Source organism: Haemaphysalis longicornis, unplaced genomic scaffold (assembly GCF_048455015.1).
Source record: "Haemaphysalis longicornis isolate Haplotype H1 unplaced genomic scaffold, Haemaphysalis longicornis Haplotype H1 scaffold_9, whole genome shotgun sequence".
Lineage (NCBI taxonomy): Eukaryota > Metazoa > Arthropoda > Arachnida > Ixodida > Ixodidae > Haemaphysalis > Haemaphysalis longicornis.
In genome coordinates, this window is record NW_027526460.1 from 58,358,606 (window position 1) to 58,382,777 (window position 24,172).

General features: G+C 46.1%; 1 protein-coding gene across 1 annotated transcript in view; it reads right to left on the reverse strand.

The window, feature by feature from the left end:
* Nucleotides 1-24,172, reverse strand: part of LOC144153217 (uncharacterized) — a 70,942-nt gene that overhangs the window by 16,742 nt on the left and 30,028 nt on the right. Inside the window, exons 13-20 of the mRNA XM_077684870.1 lie at nt 19,344-19,440; nt 16,428-16,718; nt 14,509-14,621; nt 6,370-6,455; nt 3,037-3,230; nt 2,875-2,944; nt 2,200-2,326; nt 311-505 (exon numbers count right to left, since the gene is read on the reverse strand). Coding sequence (XP_077540996.1) covers nt 311-505; nt 2,200-2,326; nt 2,875-2,944; nt 3,037-3,230; nt 6,370-6,455; nt 14,509-14,621; nt 16,428-16,718; nt 19,344-19,440 — 1,173 coding nt within the window. The remainder of the gene's footprint in view (nt 1-310; nt 506-2,199; nt 2,327-2,874; nt 2,945-3,036; nt 3,231-6,369; nt 6,456-14,508; nt 14,622-16,427; nt 16,719-19,343; nt 19,441-24,172) is intronic.

Sequence of the window (24,172 nt, forward strand, 5' to 3'; positions counted from 1 at the left end):
GCTCTCACTACCGACGAAAGTCAAGACACTGAACAAAATCAAGCAGGCAGGCGCGTTGCGGACAATTGGCAATGCTGTTATTGTGCTTTCGGTTTAGTTGCAACTTCAGTTAGTTCGAAGTTTTTTGCGGTCCCCGTGTATTTCGCATCAACGGGAGTGGACTGTATTTTTTTACTTTTTTTGTCGCGTGCGAGGCACCTCCTTTAACTAGAGACAATACCGAGGTGGCTGTAAGGCACTATTACGGAGGATCTGACAGCGGAAGTTGCTTCCTGGCTCATTGGTTCCACAAGCATGCGGGACAGCATACCGCAAACATGAACGTGTCCACCTCTTCCCGAATGCCATCCTCGGTGATGTTGCCCTTGAAATGCTCCAGGAGGAGGAGGTCCATGAAAGGACGCAGTGTTTTGCGGCCGACGTTGGCAGACGGTGGATCTTCTGGGAGCGCGATCAGGCCACCGTCGACATCCCTGCGTAGCGACTCCTTGCGCTCAGCTATCACCTGTGTCGGTGGTTACCGAAAGGATAACGGTAACATGTGTCAGCGTAAGTTAGAATAATTTGGCAGTGATTCACATATACTACTGCTTATCGTCGGCGCCACCATTGTTAGTACGAACTCAAGGTACTATAGCCCTTTACGGCCCAGCCCACACAAACGTGTGGGCCAAGAAATTCGCTTACTAAGTGGCGCCCGTTTCGCTTTCTGTTTTGCTGCCCTGGGTAACCACTTCGAACGCTTCCAAGACTTAATTGGTTTCGGTAGTTCACTCATTTTGCAAACAGGGGGTGAGAAATCGCACCTTACAAACGGCGACCCAGCAGGCGCGATCACGCTAGCTGCCTGCAAGATGAAAACTGATAATTCTTCTTGCTATTCTCGTATTTTCTGAATAACAAGCGTAAGACACGACTTGCACGACTTGGAAAACCACAATTGGCTAAAGAACACACCCGTTCCCTTCGTGTGCGTTCCATCATCACGCTTGAAAAATGCACCCACACATATGTGTGGGATGGGCTCCGTCGTTAAAAAAAATTTGCTGGGCGGTACAGGCTCGCGGGCTGGTGCACTGCAGCGCTAGCGATAAGTAACCTTTTCTTGCTTTCTTGGTGTCTCACTTATTTGCAGTTTTGTGCTGGCTCGTTGGGAATGTTCTGTTGCGCTTTAACCTTGCACGAGTTCCGTAATTACTTGTGACAATAATATTAATTATAGTCATAATTTTATTATTTGAAACTTCATTATAATGTATTTTTAGAACATCCTATTTATAATATGAGTATAACTGAAAAAAATACAAAACTTATAAATAATACGTAAAATTGCAGTTTTTCTGAGCCTGATGCCGTTTTTAAGGTATTCTTACAATGCGCAGATCATACGAATAGAAGCCCAGCCCACACATATGTGTGGGTTTGCTTTCTGTGGGAAATACTCGGAGCTTTCTATTCTGACTTGTCGAAGCATCATTAGAAAGGGGTAGTTACACAAAATTTAATTACTTGTGGCCATTTTTTCTAAAATACTTTTGTTGGGAAGGGAAGGGATAGTGCTCAGAATGGCGGACAACGCGCGACGATCCTAATGGCTCCACACTCCCGCCCCATGTTTGGACGCGAGACACATTCACCTTTTCGAAAGGACATTCAATTTTGGACGTGACTATACATGGCCCAACCTGTAATATTTATGGTATGAACAATTTGCTACACAATAATTTTAGGAAGAATATGACGGCAGAAATTATACAAAGTGAGCTCACACGAAGTGCATGTTTTCATAGCGAAATAGCACTTTAGTTTCGTGTTTCTAGGAACAAGCTTTAGTTGCAAATATTGGGCACAGCCTTTAATATCATTCCAACGTTCTAGCGCACGGATTTTACTTCAGAGCGTATTGATGCCGAAGTTCTTGCCATGCTCTGGTAAGCACTGTTTTATTCGCTAATGAAACGTAGGCATTGGGTATTTTTAAAACCTCTCTGTTATTTCGTGCCGAGGCTGCGAGAATTTATGTGAATTCTTTTTTATTGCTTTCGGTTTTATGACCATAAGATCTCGCGCTGGATAGTGTTCATTTTACGCAAGAAAATGCTGCATTCTATTTGGTTTTTGCTCCCAAAATACCCTAAAATCAACCTAAACAGAATGTTAAACTATATTGTCTAGTATCCGGATATGTGAAATTCAAACCTTTCGGGTGAAAGAGTGCAGAGAATCAAGGCACTTGCTATATTCTCGGCCAACTGGCGAAACTTTGAATATGAAATCCGCTTGCAAGAGAGGTTTGAAGATTCTTTCAAGGATGATCTGGCCCAACCTGGACATACACACAGAGTATTTCAGAACCACAAATAGCGTTTTCAATACTTTACATGGCTTGGTGAACTTCTGGGTTACAGATATAGTCATAGTGCGTTACTTAGTTGGGATCAGGTTTTTTTTTAAAGGGACACTTATGTGTAAAAACAAGTTGGTCAATATCGGCAGATCAGAGTGTTGTGAGTAAAAATATGCTACCTAGATTACAAGCAGGTGATAATATCTTTATACAAGAGATATTTGCAAGAATCATGACGTGGCTCTCAACTAGATTGATTGATTGCGCTTGCATTTTCTATACCTGCTCTGAGCCAGTACTACCTTCCTGGAAATCTTCGCTACGTCGCGCTGAGCGGTGCGGAGCTGAATGACCTAGGTTGTTTAGGCGTCAACATACAAAGGTCCACGGAAATGTTATGTTAGGTCCACGGAAATAACTTATAATTTTAAAATTGTAGCTGTTGCAACAGTCCTGAGACACACACAGCTCTCCCTTATACCCTGAATTCAGACGGCGACCTCTGCTGATGCGAACTGCATTGGTACCTGTAGACTGCGAGCACGTAGGGACTGTTCTCGTCCCTTTGCGCAGAAATGGTAGTTCCCATGACTGTTTCTGAAAACCAAATGGGCGTGCATTGGTAGGGCTGCTTAACGAGGGCTGTCCAAGAAAAAAGACTGCTTCGCCAATTTATTAGGTATACTCACCACATATGATGTCTAAGGTGCACGCGGTAACAAGGGGCACCACGTTAAAGCTCCCCTTCTTGCTTGGGAGCGTTCCAAGCTTCGTGGCAAGGATTAATGCCTGGGCGTTGATGGTGTCTATAAAGTCCTCCACTATCCGAAAGTGGAACGCAGGCGTGAAGAGACGTCGCCTCGCGCGCCACTTCTCTCCAGCACTGATGGGACAAACAAAACATCGACATCCCTTCTCTTTCGAGAACGTTTGTAGGGGCACTTACCAAGGGCTGACCACAGTATGTTCCTCCTCATGTGAAATTTGGTCCTCTAAGCGGCGGGGCAAATGGAGCACCGTTGTTTCTTTTACGGAAAATTTACTACAGTGCAACTAGTTTTGCTTGAGGACAAATTACAGTTGATCGTTCGAACTAGGATCGGAGTCTGTTCCCTTAACAACCATGTTATTCTGTGCCTAATTAAATAATTTTCAAATCAGTATTTTCTGCCTAATAAGTTCCATGGTCCTGCCCTAAGTTGTACTTGTATTAAACAAAGAGTGTAAAAGATAGGTATATTAGGTTTTTTCTAAGATGAGACGTCGTCACCCCGATACAAAGGAGATATTACAAGCAATCATCATCATCATCATCGGTGCCCAAAAAAGCACAGAACATAACTGCACCGAGCTGTTAGATGTGCCAAACTACGCCCCACCTAGCGTGAAATACTACCTCGACGCCAAATAAGTTACGTGCAGCGCCATACGATCTACTCATCGCCAGACACGGATGAAATCGGCGCACTACAACGCAGAACGGTTAAAAAATTTGGAGCGTACGTATGCGTGCAAGTGCGTGGCAGCGTCGAGATGGAGCGAGTCGCGTGTACGTGCAATTGAAAGCCGATACCTACTCAAGGTCGGTCACCTGCCCAAGGACAACATATTGTTGCCGAAAATTTGGCTGCGCTGAAAACAAACTTACGTGATTTGTTCAAAGGTCGCTTGCGATTCGCCAGCGCTTGTGCCGGCTGGGTAGTGGGAGCATGGCCCGGCTCGGGAGGCGGCCTCATATGCACTGGATGCTACGCTACCGTCGTTTCTAAATCGGCGTGAGCGTGAACATGTCTTCAAAACCGTTATTTATATTTTTAACTCTACCCCGCATTAGACGGCCCTTGTGGCGACCTCCGTGGACGAAAGAAGCTGCAGCATCGGCTACTTGCACGCCGTGTCACTTTCGTTCGCAGCCGCGGTTTCATTCTACCGGTATGCGAAGTGCTCAAGAGCAAATCACCAGATAGTGGGGGTGCGATGATAATACATCTGTTGACGCCACCACATAGAATCGGGTTGAAACGGGGCAGACGATGCAAGCTGGTGTTTTAGATGCGACGCATCTCTTTAACTCGCCTTGTCCCTCCGGCGTCTTTTGTCGTCCGTAGTCCGCATCCCTCCCCCATTCTCCTCGCCGCGCCACCTACGCGCTAACGCCGCTCTCACCGCAGCGCCATCTGTGTGTTAGCGCTCGCTCCCGTCGCCGTGCCAGGTGTGCGTCAGCGCGCGTCAGCGCTCGGTTAAACATCTAACACATGCTCATGCGCTGCTCTCTCTCATTCCCCTCACCGTTAACATGCGGTACATATAAACGCGGTAACTGCGCCGCTCCGCTCAGTCTTTCCGCCGCTCCGATGACATCCGATGACCACCGATGATTTGAATGGAGGCTAACAGGCCTGCTATCGCGATGGTCGGCGCAAGCGTACGTATTATAATCGAAACAACAACAAATTGACACGCTAAATGGAAAAAAACATAATAACGGAAACGCAACGGAAACCCCACGATGCGTCGCATCTACCCATGGTTCCCCTCGCGGGAAGATGGTGTAAGTTTTTATTACCTGCGAGATGCGTGCGCAAAGCGCATGTGCAGGCACAGCGGGCACGGTCACGGCAGTTTTTGTATTGCCACGCGAAGAAATTGCCTGCTGAACGTTTTACTGAATACCATCTATATTTTGCTCTAATGGCATGCGGGACATCGTAATTTGCCAAATTCGTATATTTGCTAAGGCTGATTGGTGGTTGCAGGACGTTTTGGCTAAGCCCACCCACGGCATTTCCTTAGTGCGCGTTTTTAGCTGAAATATGCGAAGACGGCGTAAATAACGAGTCCTTTGATTAAAAAGAAGTATCCACGATGCATCTCTACTAGTACGCTCTTATAGCAAATAACCAAAATAATACGGTGTGTTTTAGGTGCGGAGTACCTTAGGACCGCACAATGTCCGTCTGCGTCCGTGCGCATAGCCTTTTACAATAGCAAAAAATCACACAGGCAACGGCAGCATTCGAGCCCGTGTCTGGTAGACCAGACAGAGATACTGTCAGTTGTCTTACCCAATGGCCTACCACCGTGAGTTAGTACGCGAGAGTCAAACGGCTTACTCCCTCGCCTGTAACGGTGCGGAGAACCTCAGGACCTCCCAATGTCCGTCCCCGTCCATCCATGCGCACACCACCATCAAGCGAAAATCAAGCGAAATTCGATTTAAACCGTGAGTTGCAGTTTCATTTAGGGAATAATCAAGGTGCATCTCACGGCTCAATTCGAATGACGGTCAAATCAGATGTCATTCGGGGCGCAACTTGGATGTTATTTCGAGTACCCGTACTCAGCACCCTCGCTATAGTCCACGGAGTGGAGATGCTGCCATTCTTTTTGTTCTTCGGCTTTTGTTCATTAGACTTGTTTTGGTCGCGTTCGAGTACATCGCCACGAATTATGCCTTGTGGTTTCTTTTTTTTTTACCACAATATAAAAACCAATTCGCGCTTTTTTGGGGTTAGCCGAGCCGTGCAATTTCGCTTGAAAGGAAGGTAAATTTGTACTAACTAACATAAATCGTCGGAGTCACACTGAGAATGTCTTCGCTCTAAACTAGGTGGTTCTGGGAAGGACACCGCTCCGAGAAAAATTCGTGCAAATAAACCACCACGACACTTCACACGGCGACGCTACACTGCGCATCTCTTTTTAGGACTGCTGTTTGGATGCTTGTATTTTAGCTTATTTTTTTTAGTGCCATAAGTTGGCTGTCGAAACACTTTTAATACACCTTGCCTTCTTTCTTTGCTACGCGACCATGATTTTTTCTCGCGCGCACTTTAATAAGCACTAACACCCTGCTCCATTAGCAAGAACAAAGCATGCTATTAGGTTGCTGAAGTGCGGCTAAATGAAAGTTGCAGGTTATTTCAAAGTGAAATTTCTCAGCAGCTCATGGGATCAGGGGTGAGAATTCCGGGGGTATAAATGTGAAATGAATTGAATTTCTCAACCCGCGGTCTGGCTACCTTGTGAGTAATCCAGTGCCCAGCCAACTGTGCAGCATCGCGTACTGGTGCGCTTTAGTCAACATCTTGTGGCTTGAAAGAATTTCCTGAAACAGAAAAAAGGGGCATTTACATAAGGTTGTAAAACTGAGTCGTGTTAGTAAAGATTTTTTTTTTGTGACAAAAGTTCCCCTGTAAATGAAAATAGCGCATCCAGTTTTACAAAGTAGAGCACTCTAAAACTGCGTGTAAGGATCACACCATGGGAAAAACCCTTGACGACTCCCTTCACCATGTGGCGAGTAAAAAATTTATAGCAGATTCTCGGAGCATTCCTACCTGAAGGAATTGGCCGCGTATCTGCTCCCTTCGTTGCAAATGTCGACAAAAGACGATAGTCTTTATCGACTTTTGCCAGGTAAATGCCTCCCTTCGTTTTCCGCTCACCTCTGATGTTGTTCCACTTGCTTCGCGCTCCTCCCAAGGTAAAGGCGCCAAAGGTATGCCTAAATTATTTCAAATTTACCACGTTCCACTGATCCAGGCCGGGTGTCTTGATTCCAACGCTGCCGTACGGCTGAGACGCGCGTTAATCGAGGCGCCGTATTTCAACGTTTATAGAACCACATTTCCCTATTCCTCGTGCGTTCAAAGCAGAACGTGGAACCTATCTAGTGGAACCTTTCGTAACTGTCACGGTTGATTTCTTAAAATGGCGCCAGAAGCTATAGTGGCGCCGGCAACAGCAGGCGACAGCGGAGTGAATTTTTTTCTGTAGTGGATGCAGTGTTTAATTTCGCCAAAATAAAGCATGTATGATGTTTTATAAACTAACACTGCAAATATCCCTGCGGTATTAATTTGTTTTCTTAAATTTGCGTAATGTCTTGCTTTTCGTCAAAAATGTTGACAAGTATGAACATTACACCGGACTTATACGGGTAGATTTAGCTGTGACCATAAAAACTATTGGGCAGGCCTTGTTTTACTTTGGCCGGGTGGCTGAACGGAGTTACAGACAGACAGACAGACAGACAGACACACAGACACACAGACACACAGACAGACACACAGACAGACAGACCAAAGTTTCTGGGTTTAAGTAGCCCCAGAAAGACTATTTTCTTTAAAAATTGGACCCAATTCACGCTGTGAAGAGGGTTGGAAAGCAAAGCTTTAAACGACACCCACAACAATTGCACATGCGACGTTACTTTAATTCCCACAAAGCTCTACAAAGAGTGAAACCAGTTATTCTGCCAGCCGTTAGCTGGTATTCGCGGGACCGGCGTTCCGAACGCAGCAGCAGCGTCGGCCACGCCTGGGATAGAGCGGCAGACGCCGCCGCTGTGGCCCGGCCGTGAGTCGGGAGAGATAAAACAGATTGGAGCGTCTTTCAAAGGGTGAGACAGTGGAACCCAGTATCCTGATGTGCTGGCTTGGGGCTACACCACTGCGCGACGAAAGCGCTGACAGTGAAACAATTCGGCATGTGAGCTTAGGGACCCCCATTTATAGCGATCTAAACTACTTAGTTTAGTAAGATTGAAAATTGCGAGGAAGCTGACGGAACTTTCATAATCGCTATTTATGAAAAACAGTTGCTATACTCGCCTTTTGAAATACCTGTTGAAGCGCAACCGAATTGGTCATCACCAATTTAGAAAACGGAGTCCCATTTGTGGGAAGCAGTGCGCAAAAGCTAGCGTTTCTCTTGCGGCAAGATGTCTGTATGGGGTTTGTACATTTTGTTTTCCCGGAGGCAAACCAATCCTTAACGTATGTTTTCCGTACGACCACTTAATTCGGTGGGGTGCGGGTTACCGTGGATTCGCTGTCAAACAAGTTAATCAGGCTATACGAAGGCACCACGCAGTGAGGCGAAGGTGCACTAAAACAGGCCCAAAACAACCACCGCTGAAATAGACGACAAAGTCGCACCGCCGACGCCGCCGCCGGTGAGCAGGCACTCCCGCGCGGGGAACGCTGGGTAACTTCCTGGCGCCATCTCTAGCGCGCTCCGAGAGTGAAACCCTCCGCACCGCCCTCTCTCCCCCAGCCGCCACCTCCAACGCGTTAAGAGTTTGTTGCCCCACGAAAGAACCGTTGGCTGGTAGAGCTGGAAAGCTCTGTTCTAAGTATTTGTGAGGATTTCAATGTACGCCATGTTTCAGTGTAAAGAAATCCACTTGGAATGAAATAATGCTGCTTGAGCTTGAATAGACTGCCGAGATAACCATTGCGCGTACTTCAAAAAACAATGCACTCGAGTAAGAAAGAATTCAAAGACGTTTCAATCACGTGAATACGAATGGTGACGCTCCGGTGGGGGCCGGTGGGGGAACACCTGTGCGTTTATCTCAGTTCTTGTCTTTGTTTCGCTATTTGCCATAGGAGCACACCGGAAATGTGAGCCAAAATTTGGCCGTCGATGTGCCAACAAAACCAGGGACACAAGTGCAACCACATTGAGAGTGCGCAGTTGTTTTAGCGCTCATCTTCACACCCCTGCTGACGTTGGGGCACGTCAAGGCGAAGCGCGGATCTCCTTTTGCCCCTGCCAGTCTCCTGCTGAAGGTGCTCGACTTACACACCTGACGACCATGACTTGCCCTCATCCGCTAACCGGCGACATCCGTCGCCCCATCTATTAACGACATCGCCACGTCCCCTTCCCAAGTGCGAAGCGAGGCCTCCCAGTGCTCCTGAAAGGTGATTCGCGAGTTTGAGCCCGCCCATAGGGGACGTCTAATCGCGTGGGAGAAGGTGGGTTATTCTTTGCAGTGTAGAAGTGGCTAGGGAGATACTCAAGCACGTGTACGTCAGTGTTGTGTAGGCAGCCAGCGAATCAGGGTCAGTACGTGAAGGGGCCTGCCTGACGAACAATGTGCTGTTGTAATAGGCGCTCTCAATTTTTTCAGTACGGGTCCTGTCATTAAAAAGCGGAAAGGGAAAACATTACACCATCTTCCCATGGGGAACCCTGATGAGGATGCGAAGCATCGTGTGGTTCCATTGTGTTGCCGTTATGTTGCGTGCTCTTGTTTTTACTAGCGCCAGAGGGAATTCCGCGTCCGGGTCCACACCGGTGGCAAAGGCACGCAAGTGCTGTTGTGTTACGGTGAGTAGGCGGTGGTTCTCGAGGCGCCGAAACTCGTCCATCATGTTCTTGTCAATGTTGCCTCTGTGGTAGAATCGGTAGTCTCCGTCAGCTTTGGTGAGGTAAAGGTTGTTGACATTGGTGCACCGGCTGAGAGCAATGTACACGCCCTTTGTTGTTGTTGTTGTTGTTGATCCTGATAATTAATGGCGCATACCCAATCAGGGGATCGGCCAAACAACAGAGGATTGTAGAAATGAATGGTACTCTTATCAATTCACGACACGCCTAGGAAGGATAATTTAGATCAGTTGGTTTTGAGAAGAGAAAAAAAAACTGGAAAATTAAAGCGAGGATGACCAATCTCAATCATAGAGAGAATCGTTTAGAATTTTCAATGTAGCGCAGGAGAGCAGAGCATACATCCCGGCGGCAAAACCCCGTTTCGGATGCCCCGAACGACAGTATAGCCGGCCCTGTTAGTGATATCCCCAAACTGCAAAGCGGCACCTCCAGGGACTGACGTCTCAGTCGGGAAAAACGTCGGCATGTCAACAGGTAGTGTTCGACAGGCTCGTCTTCGTTGCAATAGCTGCACAAAGCTGTTGGCGCCAGACGAGACCTGTGCAAGTACCTATTTAACTGGGGTACTCGACAACGTAAGGCTGTGATAACCACCTCTAAATTGCGTGAAGGGCACCATTCAGGTTTCCATGAGAATTTAAGATGATTAAATTCACTTAATGACAGTAAAACCGATTCTTGCTGTTCTCGGAGTTTCAGCATCCTACGGTACCTAGCTGCTGTTATTAATGGTGTCGGCTCTACGACGTCTACTACAGGACCTGAAAGTGCTATCCTTGCTAGAGAGTCGGCTGTCTCGTTGAATGTGATCCCCGCATGACCAGGAACCCAAAGAAGGTTAATTTCAGTGAAGTGAGGTGGCAGGAGTGACCGAAACGTCCGCAGAAGAGGAGTGTCTTTAGGGGAAGAAAGGGCTAAGCATACAGAAAAAGAATCAGAAATTATGATTGGAGATGTAATTGATACATCCAGCTTTCGTAGCGCCAGGACAATTGCCAGGAATTCCGCGAAGAATATCGGGATAAAATCAACCAGACGAACCGAAAAGGACCAGTTAAGGGAAAGGGAAAATATTCCTATACCGGATTTTTCTTCTCGTTGAGAGGCATCTGTATATATTATAGCACCTGGCTGCATGGAGGTCAAATAACCTTCGAGAAGACGATTGAGCAGTCGGGCTGGTAAAAGTTTAGCATTTTTGGGGAAAATGTTCTGGAAATTGATAGAAAGAGGAGAACTCCTGTCTCTATATGGAATAACCTGATTTATTGCTACACCCAACGGAGAAAGGAGGCTCTGTACCAGAGTGCTTTGTGGACATGAGGACTTGGGCCATTGGTGCACCATAAATGCACCTGGTTCTACAATAAAGATAAACTGCTCCCTGTTCACCTCAGAGCTATAAGCTCTCAGAAAAGTTTCAACAGTCAGTGTCCGGAACCTATTAAGCAGAGGAGGAACGCGCGCTTCCAAGTAGACAACTGCATTTGCTGCATTCTTAGGCAACCCTAAGCAGCAGCGAAGAGCCTGGCGCTCCAGAATAACCAGACGATGAAGCTTATACGCCGCGGACCCAGCGAATAACACGCACCCAAACTCTAAAATGGGGCGAACGTACATCCTGTATATCATAAGAAGGGTCTCTCTGCGCATTCCCTTCTTTCTATGACTGAGACGTCTTAACACCCCAACAGCACGTGCACCTTTGGCCTCAATGAGGGCAATATGTGGGGTCCAGTCAAGTTCACTGGTGTAAATTATCCCAAGGTACTTTAAGGAAGGAACCTGAGGAATTATGCACTGCCGGTAACTGAGCGTAATGTGAACAGGGCCTGAGATCGGAAAAACTAATAAGGAACATTTGTTGACGTTCAAAGAGAGACAAATACTGTCCAACCAGGAGGCAATGAGGTTCAGATATGACTGCATTAAAGCGTAAAGTGATTGAATGTCAGGAGCTGATGCAAAAAATGCAACATCGTCGGCATATACATATGTGGAGACACCAGAAACCACCGGAATATCGCTTACAAGGATGTTAAAAAGAACTCTTCTCGTTCTTCGTCTTCTTCGGCGGTTCCCCTACGGGAAGATGACGACGGTGGTTGAACGCGAACCTATCTCGTGATGGATTCTTTGGTTGGCCAATCTCTAGGGGCATCCTGCCACAATCAGCATCAGAGGCGCTGCGGACGGGGCTGGTTGAGCTGCAAGGCACGTGGAGCTTCCCGCCACAGCTTTCCCACGGGAAATTCAGCATCCCCCTCTAAAGTTTTCAGTTCATCGTTTCCGTTGACGTTCAACTTCGCGTGCCTTCGTTGTATCAGTAGCTCCTTGACGTAGTTTGAATGAGTCAAGGACACAATACGCGTTCGTAGCACTTGCTCCTGTTCCGGATTTGTAGCGTAGTGGGAAGAGCACCGCGTACCTCCCGTTGCGGCCAGACAGTCGTGGGATCGAAACCGGGCGCCGCTAAATATTTTATTTTTTTATAGTGTAGTATCGCGGAGCTGTGGGTGTAAGGAGGAGAGTTGCGCATGCGCAGTGAGCGTGTGGACGGCGCCGCCATCAACGACGCAGGACCAGGCGAGCCTAAGAAATCCTCCGCATTTAACAAATGCCACGCCAGAAGAATCAAGAAATTAAAGCCGTTGCGCTCAATGTGAAAGCTGTAGGAAGTGCAGAGCAGTGATTCGCCATAATGTGCTGTACCGCCATTATCCGCTCACTACTACCACCCCATGCCATTAAAATTTCCCGCCTTCGCCATACTCGCGCGCCCATGACTGAAAGTGCGGCAGCGAGAGTTCTGTTCTTTTTGTGCTTGCTTTAATTTCGTACGCTGGAGCTGTTTTGTGTCAGTTCGAACGGGCGATTTTATTATTGCGGGCCTGGAACCTTTCTGCGTTTATACGAGCCCGCCATTTTTTTTTTGTGCAGCTGGATTTTTTCTGGGACATTTCGAACGCGCCATTTTCTTCTTGCGCGTGGAGACTTTCTTCGTCATTTCGAACGCCCAACTTTTTTTCTTGCTCGGCCACTTTTTTTCGCTTACTATTGCGTTCCTAAATAAATGAACGGGGACGCTGTCGGTTAATTACGTATATTTAGCTCAAATGTACCTTTATTTTGCTATGCACTAAACAACGGGGAGATGTAGGACAAGCGCCAGCGGTTGACGAGTATCGAACGCTTATGACTATATAAACTGCTTGGCTTTGAAAGCCTCTGGGGTAAGCAGCGAACGACAGCGTTACCACGGGACGCCCTGTTGCTTTACTTGCGTCTAGTGAGCGAGCTACGACGACAAGGGGAGTGCCTAAAGTGTTCTGCCCTTAAAAACGTCCCTAGACAACACCAAGAAGCGTCACTAACTGCCGCAGCGTGTGGTAGCACCGAAAGTGCGTCGTCTGTGACCCTGCTTCAACCCCAAGCTGCCTAACTGTGAAATTTTACGCACAGCGGTTGCTGTATGAGCAAATAACGATCAGGGTCGCTCCTTTAGAGGCAAAATTATGACACCTCGGAGAAGAAGTAAGCGCATAGCTTAGCCTGGCAGAGCTTACATGGCTCCATCTCGTGTCTCAGGCGAATATAGTTGCAGGGAATATAGTTGCAGGCCATAGTTGCAGGGAATGAACGGCTGAAGCATCTTGTTATGAGTATTCTTGCTCACGCTTTCAGGATGTTAAGTTGAACAGTGGCATAAAGGGGGTGAATTTCAACGGGCGGCCGTTAGCCCCGAATGGTTTGCTATACTGAATTTTAAACGACGGGAACGACGCACTGGTGGATACTGACAAATGCGGGACCATTTCGCTTTTCTTCCTAGCGGGCTGGAGGGTACGCGGTACGTCCGATCCGCGCCCTGCCTTGTTTTCAGCCGTCTGAAACACAGCACTGCTTACATGCCGCTTATGCGCAGTGCCTACTGTGCTTCAAGCTCTAACTGTACGAGTGCTCATGTTTGTCGCTTTACTAACGGCATTGGCTGCCTGTTGCTCGTTTAGTTGCCCACTGGCAGCTGCATTTTGACGTCGTGATTCCCATTGCTTCCCCTTTTATTGCCTCCCTGCCTCCCCCTTCTCCATTTACAACTCATAGAAGCTTCAAAAGTGGTCACGTGAGCAGGTGGCAAGCCTCGCTTCGACTTGACGTCTGCCGTGTTACGTCGGCAGCGGCGGTAATGCGGTGCCTTTGCTCCCAAGTGCTCTTTCTTTTTCTGTTCTTCTCTCGCCCGCTGTTTTGATGGATAGGCGCTGAAAACACCGGTGAGGATGCCTCATCTACGCTCACACATTGATATAGGCAGGTACTTTGACCATGGGAGTTGATGTCGAGTCGAAAGCCCTATCGCACAAGGTTTGCCAGCCAATAAAGCAAGGCTGGAAAATAGTATTGTCATCATCAGAGATGCTGCGTTTATATAAATGTGTCTTTTACTTAGTTAAACACTGTTCTGAGAAAGGGTTAAAATACTAAACGCGAATTATCGTTGAGGTCACCTTACTCACTGTCCAGGATAGTTTTCCTGAGCTGAATTTGAGGCAGTGATTTAAACATTTGAGCATTTAGGAAATATCGTTTAAAGTAGCAATATTGCCATGCAATATCGGACGGCAACAGAAAATAACCTTACGTGTCTAATCGCTACGCTTAAAAGGAATGGTTAGACTGGAACAAAAGACTGAAATATTTTGTTCTTCATAAATAATTGAAGCTTCGGGGAAAGGCGAGTAAATGCGTTAGATTTAAAAATATAGCACAGTGCACCATGTGAAACTCCTTGTAAAATTTCCACGAGTATGACGGAGCCAGTTCGTCAGAGTGATTAAAGCACCTTTGCGAAGATTTGCGCACCCAAGAAATCCCCAAGTTGTAAGAGGAATAAATGTGAAAACGAAAATGTCAAGGGGTGCTGGCATTTTTCCACTGTGGACAAATTGCGAAAAAATCTTCACTCCATACCGACTTACCTCAACGTACTCTGGCTTGAAGACCGTCAGCATAGGCATAAAACCGCTGTACCATAGGAACCAGCCGAACCTCTGGAATGTCGCATGGTGACCCCTCACTGCATCGAAAATCACTAAAGCAAGAAAAAGACATTACATTGGCAGCATGAAGCCGATTTTTTTTTTACTGTTTTAGTAGGCTTTACAATATTCCCTTGAACGGATAACACAAACATTAGCAGCGTACAATCGAAAAGCGCAATTACACTTGTTCTTCTGATGCACCGCGAATGCGTTTACCGTTACCTGTCACATCATCAATTAAACACATAATGTTAAACGACCAACGTGCCTGTCAGCGGTTATGAAGCTGGAATGGGGGTCTAGTTTCACTGCGCGTACCCTTTAGCTTAATATTAAATCGGTGACTGCTGGCCCAGAACTTTGGTATACAAGGGTCCAGAGGGGCACCTTCAATGCAGTGGCACTGTATTTCTCACGGGTGGGGAATGCGTTTCTTAAGCTCATTTCGTCTAAATAAGAATTCGGAGAATTTGGAATGAACGGGGCTGATCTATATCGTCGCAAGTGCACGAACGTTGACGCACCACATGAGCTGAGGTGGCTCCGGGTCATCACTAAATATTTGTTCTGAAAAATTGCGTGCTTTGTTTTGAGGCCAATTTATTTCCGCCATTACAAAACCAGCGGCTGAAAAATCCTTGGCGCGGTCAATGCAAAGTTAGGGGAACCAAGTTAGGCTCAACAAAACTCGAGATACTAATGATGCGTGCGCTATGCCATCGTAACCAAGACGGGCAAATGCAATCTTGTGTTCAGCTGACACGCAACTTCGCCAAGGATAGTATCGTTTTCTGACACACGTTTGAGTGTTTGTGGCTTCGCGGTCAATTTCCTCGGTGAAAGAAGTTTTTTTAGGTGCAGCTGAGGTTCAACGAATGTTTCGAGTATTATTTATGTGCGTGTGTTTACGAACTCTATGTTCACATTACATGAAGAATACTTTGCCGGAATAAGGAAGCTGTTTAACTCTTTCTCAAGAACTTGGAATGTAGAATCTCTGCGTCTTCTTCTCTTAATGCTGAGAAAGCTTCTGTGGCACCATATTTCTAAACATCAAATAGAATGTCTTTTTGGCAGGTAGAAACCGGTTAGAAATCTCCACGTTGGCGTAACGAAATGGTCGAGGTAATCTTGTAGGTTGGGCGGGGTCTTCGTTGGCGGTATGGTTTTCAACACTATCCGTGCTTGGTCAACCGAGCTAGCTCTACAACTCCTGTCCTGCTGCTCTCATCAGCCTACGACTGCTGCGTTTTGCACTCTTTGCGTGCCTTGGCCAAGTCTACGGCAGTTCACAGTGACGCCGTGGAGCTACTTGGTTGTTGCACACGGCATCAGCATACCGAAGCTGCCTGAAGATTGCTTTCGCAGTAGGCTGGTTACGCACGGCGTATGTGGACTGTAGTAGCTTAGCTTATGTTCGTAGTAGGTTTTCTTTTTTGTAGGCGTTGCAAGATATGCCGTTCGTCTCGGACGTCGAGTTCATCGCAAACCGGCGCGCCACAGCATCAGAAGACAAGTAACTTGGAGACCCTTAAATAGGGTAACCTACTGTTGCAACGCGCGAACCCTCATAAGGCCAGCAGCATGCCTTGCATATTAAAATACCGTAAAAAGAAAAAAAAACACAAAGCAACTGATCACTTGCTCCCCTCCTCTAATATGACCATGTTCTTTTGTTATATCTGCGTCCTCGAAAGTGCGTGTTATGTTTCTGTGTCAATTGAACGTAGCCATTTGGTACGCATTTTTTCAATGAAAAGCAAGTATAAACGCAGTATGCCATTTATCTGCTTTCATCAACAGCCTAATCTAGACCTGAAGGCGAATATAGTAAGACCTATCAGGATGCAACTTACGCGCACTAAATCCGGATGGCGACATTGGCTGATCGCAGGCTCTCATGAGTATCCACATGGTCTGGAACGGGAAGCACTCGCGAATCTGTGGCAGCCCTTGTAGCTTCTCCACCATTTTAGAGTGCATGATCTTGGCCACAAATAGAAGTGCTCCGACAACAGCTGAGCAGCTGACCACGGCGAGTAACGCTACTCTGGCGGCAGATGACGCAGCCTCCACCAAGCTGTCCGCCCGCAGCAGGGCCGTGATTCCATGCGCAGTAGGCACAGACATCACTGGACGTGGGTCGACTTGGCAGAGAAAAATAAAAAAAATGTTGTAAAGATTCCAGGATTTGTTTTGGGACATTAGTAATTATTATTTGGTTCGTTTCAAAGTATCCTTACTAAAGAAAAACGTATACTAAATATGAGGGCTATCTTACTGACCTCCCATGTAATACGATACCGTGAAACAAACCTAATATAAAGCAACATGCGAGTTTTCACAATATTTAGTTATAATTTAACAATATTTTCTAATTTATAAAACAATTCTGAAGATAAAACACTTTAAAATGGGTATTGGCAAACATTCCGAAGTTGGGTAGGTCCAAGTAAATTTTATATATATACAATGTTATAGTAGAACGTTTTACATGCACACACACGTATGTAAGACATATTAAAAGACTGGCAGTTTTAAATACATAAATAAATACATAAGAAACAAAATCATGCACCCCCTCCGTCAAACGACGACGATGACTGAACATGGATTTTTCTCGTGGCGTATTCTTTGGTTATGGTCTTGTTTTCAAAACCCCTTCGCCCATCTCAAAACGAAGCAGTCGCGTAGACGCCGGCTTCATGACGCGAGGCACCCAGGCTCGATTCCAACCGGAAGCATTTTTTTCTTTCTCTTCGTCGTTTTCGCGTTACATACGCCATCAGTGATAACACAAAAGCTTCGCTTTAAAAATTCAGCAATAACTGGATGCTATGATTAAATAATTTGTACTGGCTATGAAGATGTCATCACATGCAGATATTTTACGATATGAAAAGACCCCAGAGCATGCTGAGAGCTCACCTACGAAATTTCTTCGGAGCTAGTGGATATTTCTTGCAAAGGTGAAAAGATTGAAAGGTTATTTGTCTGTTTAGACAGTTGGCAATATTCAAAACCACAAGTGGCCTGCTGTGCGCCCCGACACATGCATATAAATCTGCTCCCTGTCAGAGAACAGCAGCACTCATCTAAACTAACATCCCTGCGGAGATCCCTACCACGGGGCTATGCACAGCTTAAAATCAGAATAACAGCCGCACACTAATCACAGAACACATTTCCTCTATTCATCGCAGTGTCGTCTCATTGTTGGTGTAAAGCTGTGCTCCGCATCTTCTTTTAGAATTACTTTACAAGGGGCAAGCGAAGGAATTGGTTGGGGATTTTACCCTGACAGCACGGTTCGCTTTTGCACCCAAGCAGCATGTAACCCCATCATTACATAGGCGCCGCGATATCGGCATTCTGTGGGCGATGCAAACGTTTTTAAGTGGGTACGAGCGTAGTTTCCCACTTCTCGTAAAAAAACATTCTGCTGCTTCACTGTTTTAAATGTATACAGACGGGCACTTTAGGACAGTTAAATAGGTTAGACAGTTCTATTGTCAGAGATAGCACACGAAGCACGAGGCGATGTTGGATTCAGAAACGCAAAGAACTTTTTACGTGGCGGGAGTTGCCATGGGATGGTTTTATACACGTCCTCTCTCCTTACACCCCTCCAGATGTCTCATGAACTAGCTTACTCACCTGGCAATGCTCCAGCTCAGAAATAGCCTGAATCAGTCTGGTTCCTTCGTGTAGTGCACACGAACGTATTTTGGCAATGACGCGCACATAAACAGTAGACGCACAAAGCTTCTCGAGAGTCAGGTGATCGCAACTAAATGCATGGGACGAAAAGGCTTGGGCAAACGCAAACGCAAACCACCGAGACCGGCAAGAAAGCTATCGCACACGTAATCTTTGCCGACGTTGCGTTAACTGGCGGTGCCGCAATATGTCCTTGACTCAGCAGCAGCAGAAACACTGCAATCTTCCCCAGAAAACCTGTTTTGAAATTTTCCTACCGCGATAAAGATGAAACAAAGATCACATTTATGTCCTGAGAGTGCTGCAGACCACTTTTTCTCTTGTGTTTTCATTTCACAATTCGCCTAAACATGTAGCTTGCTCGTGTGGGAGCAAGGGCTTCCATGTTGAGTAGAAGCAGGGAATGAGCGATGCACGGTACATTTCATGGGTGGGTTTACTCACTTCTACACACCGAAGAAGCCTAAGTGATTATCCTAACATTGGCCTCATACAAGAAAAATTCTCCTCATGATTATTCTTTTAAATAAAATCTTGACGTAATACTAGCAATTTTAGTGATCCAGAGTTCCCGGTTGCGTAGACCTTTAAAGTAATTTTTTACAAGTGGATAAAAATTTTCGTTCCCCAACTTTATGCATAGCTTAACACAGATATGCTGGCACGTTTGCATCAGCCATACTCGTGCATGGAACGTAAAAACTCGAATTTTTTAAAATAAATATTCATCAACAGACAACCGCGCGGAAAAACCACGGTTTGATTTACGAGCGGGAGCAGTTCCTTACATTATTCATCAATTATTACATAGTGCTTACTGTATTTTGTGGCCGCTTTCTTTAAATATTGCTAGATAGGTCATCAATTTTTGCCCTCTGCACAACCGCGCTTCATCTGGCTTTCTGCCCAGTTTCTAAAGGGGATAGGTCTCCACAGAACCAACTCTACTTCAGTCCTTTTTGTAATATCCGCATCGCTTCAAGTTTTCCTATTGAGAGTGTGTTAGCTGCAAAATGTGAGTTGACATGTTTTTCTTACTTGACATCCTTGACATCCTCGGGACGTGACAAGTGACTTCACAAGTGACAAGTAGAAGTGTGGCTTGATGGCCTTGACATCCTTTTTGACATAAACCAGCAGAACTTCAATCTGTAAGTGTCAGCTCTTGAATTTACCTCACAGGAAAAACAGAAAGCATCCCATCACTTTCCCAACGCTTTGATAGTCATGTGGATTTAGACTGTGCAGGGTGCCAGCCCTAACGAATATTTGAAGAGCAAAAATTGGAGAAAAAAAAACAAATGTTTGAATAATTTGAGGTTTCCTTACTATGGCCGTCGTTTTAAGTTGCTATTGAAATCTTCTGCGTGAAAGACCTGTCATCTCAAAAGCCCTGTTTTAAACACTGCTATAAAAGCTGCTGCAGGGGATCTGGCAAAGAAAAGATTCCGCGGAAGTCGCAAGCATAAATCGCCAAAATAAAAAGTGCCCACTAATCGACCTAAAAATGTTTTAAAAAATTCTACAGAAGGTCTAGCGTTCAATTGTGTTGTTGGACACACAAGAACTGCCGTAGCCAACTTGAAGCATACAGAGCACCCTGGATATTGGCCATCCCGACAAAGCTTGCAGTTGTATTACGGCTTTTAGACAGTGATCCCTAGAAAGAACTTGTCCCTGTGCCAGCCTAAGGAGCGTAGAGTGGTTATTAGTCTTGGTAGCAACACAGGTACTGTTAACAACAGGAGCGTTAAAATCTGGACTGCAAGCACTTCGAACACAACTTACCCTTGCCAATCGACATTTTCGCTATTTTCAATTAACCGTTTTGACACAATAGAAGCCCGGTCTCACGCACGCGCCGTGCGTCCAGAGATCTTGACAAAGCTTTCCGGCTGACCAACCGGTGTACGGGAAAATGCGTTAGTTTTTCAATACAGCGCCATCAGTCCAACTAAGAATGCTTGCGCGGAAAATCCTTTCGGTTTAACTACGCCCGAAGGATAATTCCGTATTATTAAAAGCTCGTAGGCGAATTCCATTATCTCGTTCTCCGGTATACCCAGATTCTCTAAAACAAGCTCTAAAGACTTGTGCATTCCTATGTAGCGGTTGCGTTTCTTTATTGGGTTTTGTTTGTCAGCCTTTTCGCGCAAATTACCGCTACAGGACGACTGGCCGCACTTAATGCGATACCTCACATGGAATCACAACTCTCCATGGCTCGAGCGCACCTATTCCACTGACTGGCTATCATGTTCACCTTTCGCGCGGCTAACATTAGTTCCTTATCTTGCAGGATACCAAGTTATCGCCAGGTGCAACGCACTCGGATCCAGCTCTGTAGGCACGCACTTTAAACCCAGACAATTGGTTGTGTGTTTGTATTTATTTTCCCGGCAGTGCCGGCAGGCTCAACTGGGCTCCGCGTGATGGCGCTACGGGATTGTTGACTGACAGTGAACGCCGTCGATGACGTCGACTATACCGCGACAAAGGGCCCTTAACGGCGTGCGTTAATATCTGCTCCTTCTTCCACCAACTCAGGGAACTACAACGATTATTTCCAAAGGGGCTCATCAAATCACCTAGTAGAAACTTCACCTATCTTGTTATGCATCATAGTTTGCCACACAACGAAGTTTCCCATCTGAAGCAAGTTCAAAGATAGCGGGACGTTGAGCGATCGTTTCGCTTGCCCGAGATGCCGTGCCGCTGCCGCATAGCGACGCAGTTTCTCCCGTTCTGACCAGGGATCTTCCTTGTGTCCGACTACGTAATCGGCAGTAATCATGGGTAATGGGAGTGTTGCATCAACGTCTTATGCAAGTCAGCGGTCGCACGCCAGCTGAGAGGGAAATGGCTTTTCCTTCACGGCCTAAGCGAAGGCGCGAGTGGAGGAAGCGATGAAATTTTCCTCGTCGGCTGTCCACCTGCTCGCCGCCATGAGTTTCTCTGAGGAACTCGTTCCACTTCCTAACCCGCTCTTCCCAGCTCTTTGCTGGGCTTCGGTTCTTCGATGACAATACAACTGTCACAAATAGGCGAGAACAAGTTAAGACCTACATTGTGCTCTCTCAAGCAAACATATTCTCGCGGTGCAGTTTGATTGGTGGCGTTTAAAAATAATTTGGAAAAATTCTGTTATACACCATCCCCCAAAAAGTGAGAGACGCGCGAAAGCTCGAATTGCGTCGTACCATTTGCGAAGTGCGTTCAATCGGTCGTCAAACTTTCAAAGACCCAAATCGTAAACGAAGAACAAACCCACGCCCCGATTTTTCACACACTAACTAAACGCATCAACGCACGATTTAAATGTATACCAATACGTGGTTTATGAGATAAAGGTATACCATCGAACTCCTTCATGATCGATGCGCGTATTGTTTTATTTAGAAGAGTTCCTTTTTTGCTATTCTCAAGTAAGCGCTTTGACACAATAGAAGCCCGGTCGCAGGCACGCGCCGTGTGTCCATATTTCAGCTCTCTTGATATAACAGAAAAACGTAGCCCAGGCTCACTCACTTAAAGTCACAAATGCTGATATTAACAGCTAAGCTGCCGCCCCTTCTCTAATCGCAAGTATAAGCTTATTGCAGTCGAATCTCGTTACTACGAACCCCACATTAATGAAGTTCCCAAATTTACGAATATTTTATGAACTCCCGCCAGACTGCCTACATTTTTAACGTAAAAAGATTTCACAACAAGAAATTTCAATATAGCGCGTAGTTCAAAATAACGCACGTAATTTATTTAACCATTCATAATCCAGGAACATCGGTATTACGAATTCAGCTAAAAGTAACAGAGTCGCAACTCTCGCGGAAAATAGAAACCACCGTTTCTCTGTGTATTCCCTGGTGCAGTAGCTATCATTACCGCCATGTCGTGTGACAACAGACAGCGCCACCACAAAGCAGGGTTTAATGTGGAGTTGCCTAACAGGTCCAGCCACGTCTGCCTCTTTTTTTCCCATGGTTGTGTATGGTGACGGTGGCCGTTCGGTCGTTCTTCACGCTAATCACGTGTGTGGGTAGGTAGGTATTTGTTTGTTGCATGTGATCTTGCTGCGAAGTTAGTGCGAGATCTAAAGATGAATGCAGCTAGTGACAAAGCAAAGGAGAAGTGAGAGCCTGCATTGTCTTTAGTGAAGATGGCGACGCGAAGGAAGACGACTGTGGTTCACCAAACACAGAAGATGAGCTGGTGTCGAACTTTGGTGTTTTAGTACAAATGAACAAATTCCGCACTTTCATTGCTTGTTGCAATGAACGTGCCCGTCGTAAGTAGTGAGGCGGACGTGAGGACTTATTTCAGCGGGTCTGTTCTGAATCGAATATTTAAGCTCGTGGAAAAATTGCCGATGGTAAATAGCATCGGGCGTCTGTTACAACGGGCATACGGAAAGAGCGGGGTAGTATAAGGTGATACGTACACACTGTAATTTATTTGAGCAAAACTTACACTTCGTAAGATGTTTTTCTTCTATTGCAATTCAGCTGCATCACAGAGAAGCCAAGGCTTAAAATATAAGCGCAGTTATTTCAAGTCAGGCCCACCTGACTGAGTTGACAGAGACATGGTTGCCGAAGATGTGCTTATGAATATAACAGGATGGCAAGTTGGGCGAGTTGGTGCTGATTCATCTCGAAAACAGGCGCGGAAAGACGTACACTAAGAAAAGTAATACACAGGTCGTCCTGTGTATTACTTTTCTTAGTCTAAGTCTTTCCGCGCCTGCTTATGAATATGACCAACACTGGCCGGTTTACTCCCCTCATTGACTGGCGCACGAGTTGGTTTATGTCGACATCGTTCCCTGCCACATATGCGTGTCTTTCCGTCTTAGAGACCAGGATGCTGGGCAAAAAGTATCGTCACCTGATGAAGCAGTGGTGAAAGGGCAGGTATGGTGGGTATAGGCATAATTCTATCTACATATAAGGCTATAAGCAAGGGAAAATTCGCGTGGACCACGTAGTTATTCCCGCCGTCTTTATGAAACTGCAGCTGTAGATTTTTGGTGCGTAGCATTCTTGGCGGAGTGCCCCCCCAACCATGACCGTGTAACGCCTATCATTTCCGCAATAATGCATACTTCACCAAAGTTTAACCTGTAATCATTATAACAGCGTAAAAGGAGATAATTTGTCGGACGAAATTTTGGGAAACTAAGAAAATAAGAAAAATATAATATCGTTGGTGAAAATTCTGTTCTCCAAGGACGACTTGGCCGACACGCCGGGCGCTTCTCATGAGGCGCATGACCACGTGCACTCAGCATTTTTTATTTTATGCGAGCTCCTCCCGTGGCGCAATCCTACGGGCCAGCCTGGCCCACGTCGACGCCGTCCGCTCGGCAGTTTTATTGGTAGTTTTGCCTGGTATATCTCGATGGCGCAAATAAAAGCGTAAAGAGCTCTCCTGTTCAAAAAAGCAAACAAAACTACCGACGTTCCCTTCGTTCCTGAAGCGCGAGGCTATCCACATCATCAGGCGCTTCGCATGGCAGGCTCTAACTTGGTACTAACGAGAGGTGAAAATCCACGCCAGTGCAGACGAAGTAACCGAGCGGAAGAACGCAGCCATGCGAACGAACAAACAGGCAGCGAAACTTACCATTGTCGCTAGTTCTCCTAATACATTGCACCAGAAACGCACATTGCATTGCGAGCATTAGGAACATGTAAAACCCCTCGAAAGCTTAGGGCAAAACAGGCAAAACAAAGCTGCTTAAGCATTCAATTCGACTGTATTAATGCCGAGATCTTATATTCGGTACGAGCGAATCACGCTCGTCAAGTCTTGTCGAATGAAAATTCGTCTGAACGCACCATAAAAAATTAGGTATGCACAATAAAGTTGCAATGCTAGT